The sequence below is a fragment of the Dendrobates tinctorius genome, unplaced genomic scaffold (assembly GCF_039654945.1).
Source record: "Dendrobates tinctorius isolate UK_male_01 unplaced genomic scaffold, ASM3965494v1 ptg000022l, whole genome shotgun sequence".
Classification (NCBI taxonomy): Eukaryota; Metazoa; Chordata; class Amphibia; order Anura; family Dendrobatidae; genus Dendrobates; species Dendrobates tinctorius.
Genome location: NW_027361690.1, coordinates 6907018 through 6920396, shown reverse-complemented (window position 1 = coordinate 6920396; position 13379 = coordinate 6907018). Strand labels below are relative to the sequence as shown.

General features: G+C 36.7%; 1 protein-coding gene across 2 annotated transcripts in view; it reads right to left on the bottom strand.

The window, feature by feature from the left end:
- Positions 1–4282: 4282 nt before the first annotated feature.
- ONECUT1 (one cut homeobox 1) overlaps positions 4283–13379 on the bottom strand; it is a 58818-nt gene continuing 49721 nt past the window's right edge. For both annotated transcript variants that reach the window (XM_073568407.1, XM_073568405.1), the window contains one exon: positions 4283–10902. In XM_073568407.1, coding sequence (XP_073424508.1) covers positions 10616–10902 — 287 coding nt within the window. In that variant the 3' untranslated portion in view covers positions 4283–10615. The remainder of the gene's footprint in view (positions 10903–13379) is intronic.

The window sequence follows — 13379 nt, the reverse complement described above, 5'->3', positions numbered from 1 at the left end:
CTGAAAGTCTGTGGCTGAAAGATGTCGGTCGTCCTCAGACATTCAGCAATTTTCTTTCAAACTGTGCCCCCCACAGGGGGAGGGGGGCAGGTGGTAGTGCTCTAGGAAGATGCCTACTCTGCCTACGTTTCGCCCCTGCCTTGCTGGCATGCACCACTAGTCCTAGAAAAACCAGGCATGGTGCGCCCTGGTAACAGAAACAGAAACAAAAGGACAAAAGGGACAAACATTGAAGTGGATGTAGTGAAATCTGGTTCTCCAGTTTTGTAGTGGAAATTAATAGCAAAACCAGGTGACAGCTGATATCATTCTGAAATCACTTGTGATCAGTTGAGGCACAGGAAAACCGATCCTTATGCACAGTTAAATAGAAATCTAGCCTTAAAATGTGAAAATATTTCTTAGGCACAGTGGAACCTCCAGGGACCACTGCCCATAAAGATCCGGTTTTCTGTGACCAATTTGTAACTACATTATAGTCTAATTAAACTGGCCGTCTAAAAAAGATCACCTTTCATTCTGACAAGTGACAACACTTTTTGAAAATGTTTTTGCTGGAAATCCCCTTTGTTTGGTTTGCATGTGTCATTTATTGAACCTTTTAAACATCACTATGTCCCAATAAATGACATTCACTAGAGGAGGCAGAATAGCAACGCAGAAGACAGAAGGGAGCTAGACGAAAGGGAATTACCAAGCTTTTAATCTCTTCTATTTTCAGTGCTTTCTTTACATTGCTGACATTTATTGTCCAGACCCGATGAAGGCCATTAGGATACTTATTTGGCCTTTGTCTGGCAATAGAGCCCTTTTGTTTACCATGCATGCCTTGGGTCTTTCCTTAAAGCACAGGGAAATCTATTGTAGAAGTCACATGCAAATTAGGCTAGAAGTTCACTGTCAATGCACTTGGCAAGAATTAGTCCAAGTGCACTGACGTCCCCCTGTGCATTTCAAGCCTAATTTGCATGTGGCCTCTACACTAGATTTCTTACGACTGGTAAATCAAATCTCAACAAAAAAATAAATAATTTTTATTAGAGAACAAGCGCCTATGCATTTCCATTTGTAAAAATGTCACCGTGAGCCCTTTTACTGGCCACAGGAAATGTGCCCACATTAACGTCACACTAGAGGGATAATGAACACCTTAAAGTCAGGGTATATACTGTAGATAATGCACCCAGTGATGTACCAGTACAGGGATATTAGAAACAAAAATGTTACCAAGTGCATAATGATGTTACAAAGGAGGTATACAATGTCTCAGTATAGGGATCATGGAGTGGGCTCAGAGCACAAGAAAATGTCTTGTAAAAATAAAGGGATATTGAACACATTAGGGTACAATAAGTAACCGTGACCTCAATAACAAAACTTTGAATGAGGCCCATTTACTTTTCTACAGGCTCTTACTGACTGCACCATATCATTGAGTGACGATGGGTCCCGTTAGTAGCTGGTAAGCCGATTACCTTCGTAGTTGTTCCAATTTTTGAAGTTCTTTATTAAATATTAAGTCATTTATTCATGAGAATTAATTTTTTCGACACCTTGGGAAGCTGCTCTCACATTTTCCCAATGTCTTTCTGCACTTAATACATTGCTCCAGCTGTATGTTAGATACATTTACTATATTCTAGTGTGGCAATTAGATATTTTCTCTAAACCGGAGAACTGATGCAGAACAAGGATTTTCTTTTCAAGGTAAAAAAAAAACTAGATGGCAGATCTAATTCTGTATCGTCTCAGATCAGCACTATCTCAGCCTAACAAATAAATCTTTATGTCAGAATTAAATACACTCTGGAAAGGCCATTTCAGCTCTTTTGTGAGATTTTTTTCAATCATGTGCAGTGATGGATATCTTTCGATGCTGGATGATAGCTGCAGACAGTAATTTCTGAAGGGCTGCAATGCTGCTAATTGTAAGAAATATGTCCAATTTTAGTGGAGTGTACAGACAATATAATAATGAATGCGACGAAAGAAGAAAGGGTAAAGAGCGGGGATACATTGATGAAATTTATTTCATTTTCTGACATCAAAATAATTGTCACTGCAAAATGATGCAGACTTTTAAATGTGCCTTGTAGACGTCAGAACAGTTTCCAAAACACAAGACTTTGTCGCACAGTAAATCAATGCACATTATTTTACAAGAGTTAATGACACATCACATCTGCATTTCAGTAATATGGGAATTATGGTAAAAAAAAAAAGCAAAACTGAAATGAAATAAAACACAAAAAGACAAATCTAGAGTTTAAATGTGAAGTAAAGCTGTAGAAAAACTGTAGAAAAATCTTGCATCTGAAAACAGTAAGTATTACAACCCGCTCATGTGAAATAATTTGGATAGTACATAGCTGCATAAAATCCTCGGTCAGTTTAATATAGCCCAAAATTGTGGTTACATTTGACAATTAGAGGTTTGGCGGGCTTCTATTACGTCAAGTAGGCTCATGTGCAACCAGGTCTTCACGCCACCTATTGCGCATGTTTGACCGGTCAAGGTTACATGGCATTAACAGTTTGTTAGTAAAAAACTAATCATTTTAAACAATGTACTGCGCAGTGTTTGGGCATACACCATGGAAAAAGGATCACAAGGCAAAAAGAAGATGGAGAGGTCAGTGCCCTAACTGCTGCACGCATTCACAATCTTTTGCCTTTCCCCTGACCGATCAAACATATGAAGTACCAGCTCCACTCAAAATCTTCCACTCTTTACTGCCGAAACAGATGCACGGTGCCGGTTGTGTTGTGGGTCGCAGCCAAGTGCCAATTCTGGAATCCTGTTTTTGAACATGTGAAGGTATGACTGAACACCGGGCGTCCTACACTACTGCACAGATCTGGTCCATAACTATGGCTAGTCCGCTGTTTCACTATAGCATATCAGAGACTACAATCAGATGTGTACACATGTTGTGATGCATCACTTTCTTTATGCATTTTCCTAGACGTAGAGGCAGCATGGATACCATACATTTTTTACATTGGGGCCTTATAATAGATGGATTTAAATGGGCATTCTAATCTCCAAGATCCTATCCCAATATATAGTAGGTGTAGTAATAATAATATTAGCAAATACCTCCAATTAGAAATGTAGTATAGTTCTTCTGATTATCTGTGTCGCTTACCCCATGTGCAGGGCATTGCAGTAGCTTAGTTATCCATGGTTACGAAAACTAACAACTAACTGTCACTATATGAGTGGTCGTAACTATGAATACCTAAACTACTGTAATACCCTGCACATGGGGTAAGAGATATAGCAAATCAGAAGAACTAGACTAAATTTCTATTTGGAGATATTTGTTAATACAATTATTATTACACCTATTACATATTGGGATAGGATCTTGGAGACGGGAATACCCCTTTATTGGCAGCAACCCTGACAGTGACCACTACCATTTATATTCCTGACCGTATGCACCTGATAGTTTGTCCTTGGCCTTAGACACATGATGTCCTCTGTTGTCATATAGCCTAATGAAGCCTTTGTTTAGAGAAGATTGGAGTACAGATTAAATTTTTCATCATCCCACATTAAAAAAAAATCTGGTAGAGCTAGCAATGTACTATCAATATATTTCATCGATCGGGGGCATTGAAAGTATCACATTTTCAGATGCATTTTTTTATTATTTTTATTTTTACTTTATTTTTCCACCAATGTTTTATTTTAATTATTTACACAGCGTTTTTTTTTTCTTTTTACTTAGGTAGCAGTCCAGCTGCTCTTAGTAACTGGTTTGGTATCCACAAAGCAACCAAAAAGGAATGATCCGGTACATAACATGTTTCCCTCCTCCTCTGTAAATCAATTTAGTATGACTATTTTATTTATAAAGTTGAGCAAATATCCAAACACATGTTTGCTTGTCGTCCAACATTTAACGCCCTCTTCTTTCTATACCCGTGCTTATGGCAAATTATACATATTTATATACACACAGAAACAAATCAACTCAAAAGAAAAGAGTCACAAATGCCAGTGCTTGATTAACATTGAACAACATCAGAAATATTCTTTGGATGTGCAGGTCATACCCACAAAGTAACCCCTTAAGAAATAAATTAACAACAAAAAACCCATAAAATGTACATACATACATACAAATGACTTCTTTTTGGTTTGATAACAATACCTTCGTCAGTACAAGGTATAGGGATCTGGCAGTGTTTAAAACACACGACAATGTCTGCAAAGATTATTCTTTATACACCCTGCACAGTCAAGAGATTAAACAAAAAAGACAACAAAAACATCTCTCCATCATTTTATCTCGGCAGACAAATAAAAAGGTTGTAACATGAAACTTTGGTTGTCTTGAAAGTACTATATACAAGCATTATTAAAATGTCATCATAAATTAGGCAAAGACAAAATCAAAAACAAAAGATTCAATTTACAGCTCATTGAAAAGGATCATAAAGATTGTGTATTATTACATTGATTTCATTTTTGTTTTACCCTGTAAAAAAAAAAATTCAATATTAAACACAAAGCGTCCTTGTTCAAAAATAAAACCTTCATTGCGTTAAATTGCAACCTGTCCTGACCCAACCCCTTCCTATTCTATGGGTAAAATAATTTATTTGGAAAAAAAAAATTAGCGGAAAAAAAAAATAAATCAAAAAGATTTAATAATAACAACATAAAACAGGTATAAAATAAATATGGATTATAAAGCCTTTGAATGAAGGTTAACATTTACCAAACTAGTAACTTCTGTCTTATCACATAGACTTTCTATACATTACCCTAAAGATTTCTTCTACTATGAGGTATTTGAAGGAATTGGTAAGAGGACTGCACGGCCTACATCCAGGCAATAGGTACTCAAAGCGATTGGCCAGGCGCAGGCAAGAGAGTGAGAGAGCATGAAAAGAGACTGCCAACAGCTAAGACTAGCTAAAACTTTGGTTCATCAGCTAAAAGAGTGAAAAATAAAATCCTTTGGTATCGAAGAAATGTTCATTGCATGGTTGCACTGCAAAAGCACCACGGTGAAGAATTATTCCTTTTTTGAGTATTATTATTATTATTTAATTAGTGGCCTTTCGTAGAGGCTGAGGTATTCAAAGACATATAAGGTGAGATAGAAGAGGTCAACAGCGGTTTAACACTTTGGTATAAGCAAGGCACTCGTCCTATGTGTTTACAAAGTCTTCAACAATTTTGCCTAAAGCTTTATTTATTTTTTTCCTAGCATTGGTAATGGATTTTGTGTGTCTTTTGTTCTTTTAGAGGGCATCAGATGACCAGTGACAAGCAATGACCATGGTCTGGCCTACAGAAGGTCAACCATCAACCATAGGGAAACTAGAGCATGTTTGGATGAATTTGATTTATGAGACCTGTAGGCCAACAGCAGGAGGGCTGATGATTGCCTCGGAAAGGGAAAGGAATGGACATTTTAAGAATGAAAATGGACAGAACCTAAATATTAAATTAAGACAAAGTTTATTTTCTAGGTGCCTGATAGGGAAATCAGAGATCTGATTATGTTAGTTTTTGGGCATTTTAAAGAAAAGTTAATTTCCAAATAACTTAGTGATTTTTTTTTAAAGGGAAAATTGATGAGCCAGACCATGATCATGATAAGCCATCTGGTCTCTCTGCTATTGAGTCCATCAGTCTCAAGGGTGCTTTACAGCACCTCTGACCCTGAAGGGGTTAATTATAATATTTATGGAAAAAAAAAAGAGTTATATTTCTCAAAGGTCAAGGGTCATGGGTCAGGAGTCAAAGAAAGGTCGCCGAGTGCCTTTGGCAGACGAAGGCCGTGCAAGAAAAAAAATCTTTGGTATTCTTTGGTATCATCAGTGTGATTAAAATCACGAAAATGGAAATTGAGTGAGGTAGCATCTTTGGTTCACGCTATAGTCGATCTTTACATTTTTTTTCATTTTTTTTTTACACACGGAAGCAGCTTTTTCTTTGCTTCTTTGTCCTTTTAGGAAATTGTTACCAAACGTATTGTAAAGCTAACCACACCACAATAGACCAGAAGGTCAGTACAATGAAATCAGCCTGACCTCTGTGATAGGAAATTGAACGCACCATAAACACTAATTAGGCAACACAGCCAAAGTACTTTCTCTTTGTTTGCTAAATGCATAGTTTTTTTTTCTTTTTTCTTCCTTTTTGACATTGATCTGGTGTAAAAAAAAAAAAAAAAAAAAAAAGACATTTTTATTGGGTTACTGCTTTTCTCAGCTCTAGTGAGTGGACTTGTCCTAAGACTCTTTGGTATACAAAAGAATGCAAATTTAAGCAGTACAGACAAAAAAAATGCATGATGAAGAAAAAAAAAAACATATAGCCCCCAGAAACATGCTGGAAAGTAAGAAGTAGAAGCAAGTAGATTTGACTACGTATAGCTTGGTTTTCATAAATGCAATATGTAACGTGTTTTATCATTACAGAGGAATTGGCTATAAGTATGTGCGTTACCTCACATGAACCATTCTTGTATTTCACCACACGAGGACTAGATAATATTTTATAGCAGAATGTATTTTAGGTTGTGTGACCATAGTTGGGCTTCCTTTGCACCGTGCAATAGTTTGCTGATTCTTAACGGCAAATGTATTGAACAAAAAAAAAATCGTTTTATTAAAAAAAAAAATTATTGTGCCTAGATATAAGTGTTTTGCTCTTATAATGCTCCCCGCTGTTCTTTTCATTAAGTATCAAAACATACAATTAATGTTCTCAGTGCTTGTGACAAGCATCTGCTTCTAGTGTACAAGAAGATTAGGGTGATGGTATGGAGCTACTGGACGTGTGCAACCACTGTTTTGGTGGTCGCACACGACCAGTAGCTCACACATTAGGAGGATATCCTGGGGGAGAAATAATAACATCAGAGGCTGCTATACCAAAAAAGGAAATATCTGGACACAGGAAACTTTGTAAAAAAAATATTCTAAATGAAAATGTGAAATCTGTGCTAAGTGCTTATTCTTGGTTTTGGTTATTTTAGAAAATGACACAAGTAACATATGTGCTAGATAGTATTGTGGAGCCTTCAGAACTTTGAGCAATAAAGTTCTCCGATCTAATGAAAATAAAATTTCTATGTTTTACAAGATTTAAGAGAGTAATTTTTTTTGTGGGACATCCCAGATATGGTCTTGTCTGAGATTAATAGGAAGGGCCTCCTTCTTTTCCAGAAATAGCGCCATTCTTGTCTTTGGGATGTGTCTGGTATTGTCATTTACCCCTTTTTAAGTAAAAGAGACTGAGCCACAGACCAAAACATGACAAGAGTGGCATTTCTAGAAATTCGAGATACATTTAAAAGTGTAGTACAGCAGGTGGAAACTGCTCTTGAATAACGTTATTAAAATGCCCAATTTAATCAAGGCTGCATGGCCCAAAATGGACTCAAAATCACAACTGTAAAAAATGTGAAGCGCTACTGGGAATAATAAATTAATAAATAAATATCAAAGTTTTGGTCATGGGAGAAAAATGCAGCAGAAAACCTGTACATATTTGTACCTTATGAATATGGAGAGAAATTCTTAATATGATCATACATTATAACTAGAGTCTGGCAAGCTAAACTACGGCTCTACAGGAGTATAAAATGTATAATGTACCAAAATAATGACAAATTTCCTTGGGGAAAAAACCCCAAAAGAAACGTTTTGCTCTGTCCGCTAGATAGCATAGCCTTCATTGGTTACACAGTGCTGAGCTGTAGACTGTCACTGAAAATTATTATTTTGCTTTCAATTAAATATTACAATAAAAATATAGGCCTTGTTTGCACATTGCAGTTGGGCTGCAATTTTTCAATTATTTTTGTAAATCCTCGGCAAAAACATGCACACATACAACACAACTTGTGGAACATATAGCGATCTGCAATGTAAAAAAAAAAGTTGTAAAAAATCTACATATAAATATATATACATTTATATATAAATATATAGATATATTTGTATACATATATGTATATATATCTACATATAGAGATACAGTGTATATATATATATAAATATATATAAATTGCAGAGCCGTCGTTTGTGTGGAACAAGTTGGTGTGTATCTGTCCATGATGAACAGAGATGGACATATCCCTTTGACATCTGTCTACAGCATAGTTTACATCTGAAGAAGCCTCAATGGGAAGAACCATGGACGATCTAGAATATGATATTTTTATTTTTATTCTTTCTGAGTGCTTTGCATTCTATGTTACCTACTAGGTCCTGGACAACCCCTTTATGGAATATTTCTTGTGTATGGAGCACATAGAAAGGATACATTATAGTACATCATGGAATAGTTACAGTTGTAGTTGTACGCATTCTTGGTATACCAGTAGAACATCATTACTATTAGACATTACTCTTTGGTATCAGTAATGGATTTACTGGTTACATAACAAGACATTTACAGTACACTACTAACGTGGCCATTGTTATAAAACTGCAAAAATATATCAATGAATTTAGTTTTTAAAGTCTATTATCGTATAAATGTGCAACTCTAGCTGTCTTTGGAATTAAATATGATGGTAATTTGTGAGTGAAGCTAAATTAGTAGTTAAACGTCATGTCAATGTAGATGAGACGGTAGTCCAGCTGTGTAGTCTGAAATCTAGGCTTATAAATCATTAAAGTACATAGCATAAAGCAATATTATGATACCGTGAGGATGACAAGTAAGTAACAATTGGAGAAAGGCCTCTTGACATTCTGTTGACCAAAATGGACCAAAAGAATATAGGTTTCACTTACATCAGTGAACTGGTTATCACTGCTGATTCATCAGCTAATAAATCCTTCTCACCTAATAAAGTAAAGGCTGTCAATAAATGTATAGCAGATGTAGACCACTATTGAGTAATCTGAAATTGTGTAACCAAATATGAACACCAGGATTTACAATTCTACAACTCAAGCCATTGGTTGTCTAAAGACCCATACATAGATTGAACTAGCGCTGGCCAAACCTACCAATATCGGTGAGCTTGGCCTACAGTTTAATGTGTATGGGGCCTCCTGACTTTCCCATGACAGATGATGTTGGGGGAATTAAGGATACAGCAATTTTAGACTGCTGATCTTTTTCTTCACACTCCGAGCACTCTTGTGTATAAGGAGTTGGGAGGAATAGTTGTCAGTCGAACGATCAGCTGAACCGTCATTCATCCAACAACTATCTACTGAGTATGCGGGGGCTTAATTATGCTATGTAGTGTACATAAAAAAATATAAAATGGCTCTTGAACATATAAGTCTTTGGTTTGCTGTCATTGCAGTTTGGATATTGTTACAACTTGATTAAAATCAGAAACATGATTACAAGAGCACAAATTTTTGGATTTGTATTGCTGAAGGACAATGGGTCAGCTTAGGTTTTACGGCAGGTAAGAAGAAAAAAATACCCACTAATCCTCAACTTAAATATGTTTACTGTTATATAAGCTATTATGTGCCAAGTAAGATTATAGGAGCTGATGGGGTGGGAGTAAACAATTTTTAATACAGTGGGTTTCAAAGCCTTATCAAAAATAATGGTGCAGGAAATGGAAATATTTTGAAGGCCACAAACGCTACCATACACACACCCGTACACACACCTAATCTCATCCACCCACCCCACACACCCTCTCACACACTGGATTAATGGTAAATATACAAAATAGTAAGATAGTGGCGTGTGGGTAAAAATATCAAACTGAAAATATTTGTGCTCGAGCAGATCGTAGCCTCAGATAACTACAATGGTTATTTGGTTTCCTTATAAATAACAGTCCTGTTTATAGTGAATGTTTGTGAATTTTCATTATTATCTAGTAAGAAATTAGAATTGTTTATACCTGCACTTCTTCATACAATATTATGTAAAAATATCACTGGAATATTAAAATCACTGGAATAAAACACCTGGACTACTATTCTAAACATGTTCTTTGGTATGTTGCACTTGTGGGAGAGGTTGTATCACTATTGTCTGAAGAACTCTTAACAAACAAAGAGAATGCACAGGTCTAGGTGCCATTCAGTCATTTGAGCACTACCGGCAAGTTTTAAAACCGCTAGGTTCAAACAACACAATTACACTCAGTTCCAATGAACTCAAGACGACTTGTAGGTCACACCATATCCCAACCTGTAGACAAGTTATGACCATGTTCCTTACCACTGGATTGTATACAGTACTAATACACCATACACCTTCATATTTAAATGTGTGGTGGAAATGAAAAAACCCATATCAGAAGAAGTCCTTTCAATGAAAAGAGACCACGATGCTCCAAACCACCAGACAGCAAACTACGGTGAAGGTGGAATAATGATTGAAGGTGTAAGGCCAGTGGAATTTTGTATCTTCATCATTAGTATTTTTTTTTTTTGCAAGTCGCTCTCCTGAAAAATGTCTTAACAAGAAAAGTTCACCATACAGGAGAAATGAGTCTTTGGTTTCTTTGGATTTATAAATAATTTTGGTTTGAAATAGTTCTGAAAGTATAAACCTGCTATTGTGAGGTCCTTGTCCTTTGTATTAAAGCTTTTCCACCGAGGTTGTAGTTTCTTTTTAATTTTTTTTTTTTGTTTTTTGGTTTTTTTTCCTTCATGCTTTGGTACAAGTGCTTGATGAAGATGATGTGTTTCCCGAGCTGCCCTCATCTTGCCATTTATCTAGACTCCTTCTGCGAGCATTCATGAAGAAGTTGCTGACTGTGCTGAGCTCCAAGCCAAGCTGCTGGGAAATAGTGATCTGTAACTCTTTGGCTGGACGCTTATTTTCTTTGAATATTGCATGGAGAGTCCTCCGTTGGACATCTGTGAAGACCAACCTTGGCTTCTTTGGTGTGTTTCCTCTGTCTTTACCATGATCTTGTTCTTTTCGTTTACAAGCTAATGAAAAATGAAGAAAGGAAAATGGGAAAAAGAAAAAAGAAATATAACTATCAGTGTTAAAATATAACACCCATCAAAACACAAATACAGCACAATAGAACTTCAGGGAATAAAGGCATATATTGTCACATATTATATACAGATATCATATTAGTCCATCCCTGGTGTACACATGTGTGATAGATCTTCATCTTATGCTGGTACCTAAGTAGATATTAGTCTTGCCAGTTTGAGACAGTCAACACATGAGGGGATCTGAGTAACAAGAAAATTTGTAACTGGCACACTTCTAAAGGCCCCCATACACATTCAACTAACTCTAATCCTGCTGATATTGATGGCTTTGGCTGATGTTCTTATGAGTACGGTTGGGACAGATTTCGGTCATGTACGTCTGTTTATGGACTGTCGATTGCATCGTTCTCAAGGAGAGGAGACACCGACCACCAACATGTCAGCTGGTGGCTTCCTGAGCTGACTGAGCCCTCCTATGAGACAGTCGGTTGAGTTGACTGTAGGCTGAACAATCGGCCAGAAGCATCTTTCACCCGACAGCCACCTAATGTGTATGGCTGGCTTAAGAGAACCAGTGTCTAACAAAAAATAAATAAATAATGGTAACACCTTGCAGTTTTAAACTTTGCTCACAGGTTACATTTACCCCAAAAGGTGTAAAAATGGGATGCAGTTAGTCAGTTTACTACAATATCATAAATATCCTCTTTGACCTATGGTTACAGAGATGTAAAAAAGGATGAGACTATCACAACAGTCAAAATACAAAAAAACCATAGGCACTTATAAAAAAAAACCTGAAACATCTTGGGCTTTCAGAAAGTTGCTAAAGGTTAAAGTTTCTTCCGCCTTTCAGATTAGTAATTAAAATTCCAAATTGGATTAGGAACGCAAACATGGTAAACATTGGGGAAACCTGCATCTATATTACCCTTTATCTAAAGCTTTGCTAGGATATTTGCTCTGTAACACAAGTGGTCAACTTTGCAACAGAGTATACATCTTTACATTGTAGCACTTAAGCCTGTTTTTGTGTAGTAATATTATAGAATTATGGCAGGTACATTTCTATAACATAGTTTTAATAGCCACAGGCTAAACTTGGAGCAAAGTCAACTCAGATAGCTGGAAATAATGTTCCATTCCTCTTGTATCTTTTGTTTAAGTAAGATTAATCAGCTAATAAACACATAGTGACCTATCTCCATCTGAGATAAGGAGGCGCCTCTTGGATTGTATTGCTGGTAGCAGTTGGGTCCAAGAGCTACCTATTATCAGTGCTGTGTCTGTGACTATATATTACTCTATAACATAAGACATAGTTTGCTGACAACATGTCATACTCTCTAAAGACTGTATGTCTGCCAAGTTATCTTTAAGAATAATCAATACGACAAATCAATAGACAACGCCAATAATTCATATATAATAATAGCCTAGCAATTTATCCTCATTTTGGCCCCGTATTTACATAAACATTATCAGCCCGCAAAGAGTGATAGTAAAATGTATTTAGAGAAGTTTTTTCTTTATCTCGGCAGCACAAAGTTCATTTGTTAATAGAATTCTTTGTAATGATACAGATCTAAGTTATTGTAACTCATTTAATAACTTAAAGCACAGGCAGAAAATGACTGTCAGCTAACTGATTGTTCGGCCCACGGTGATTACATCACTAAAGAGGCTGTCCCGGATTATAAAACTGACACTTTTCATCAGAATCGTTGCCAATCTTGTCTATGAGCTGTGTCTAGGGTTGTAGAAGTGAATAGAACTGAGCTTCAATACCAGACATAGCCCATAAGCAAGAATGGAGCTTTTTCAAGAATAAGGCTCAGATGAGCATATGCAAACATTGTCTATTTGTCGCCTCAAAAAACGGATAATTTTTAATGAATATTTTCATCCGAATTCAGTTCTTATGTCATCTGTTTGTCCAATGTTAACATCCATATGGCATCCGATTTTACATGAACAATTTACAGCGCCACTCCAGCATTTTATCTTTTTATCTTACAGATGGAGTGGTGTCACTAATTTAAGTTCTCTGCCCCTAGTATTATACTTACCAGCCTCTGTCTTCATCATCGGTCATTGGTGCTGCTCTGGTCGGTCTGCAGCAGGTTGTAACCTACCGGATGGCTCCAGTGTTTGCCGGGCAAGCCAGAGGTCACAACTCAGTCTAAGTCAATGAGAGACACAACAAGGCCAGAATGAGAACCTCATAGACTTACACCGAGAGTTTGTGACTGTTACCTCTGACTTCTGGTCAGTCAGAAGTTGTGATCAAAGATGATAACCCAAGACCGGAGCAGTATCGGGAATAGCTGTAGACAGTGGTTGGGGAGTACAAGACCTGGAGACATTAACCCCTTCATGACCAATGACGCCACATAGGCGTCATGAAAACTGGTGCAAATCTGACCAGTGACGCCTATGTGGCGTCATGACTTTAAAGC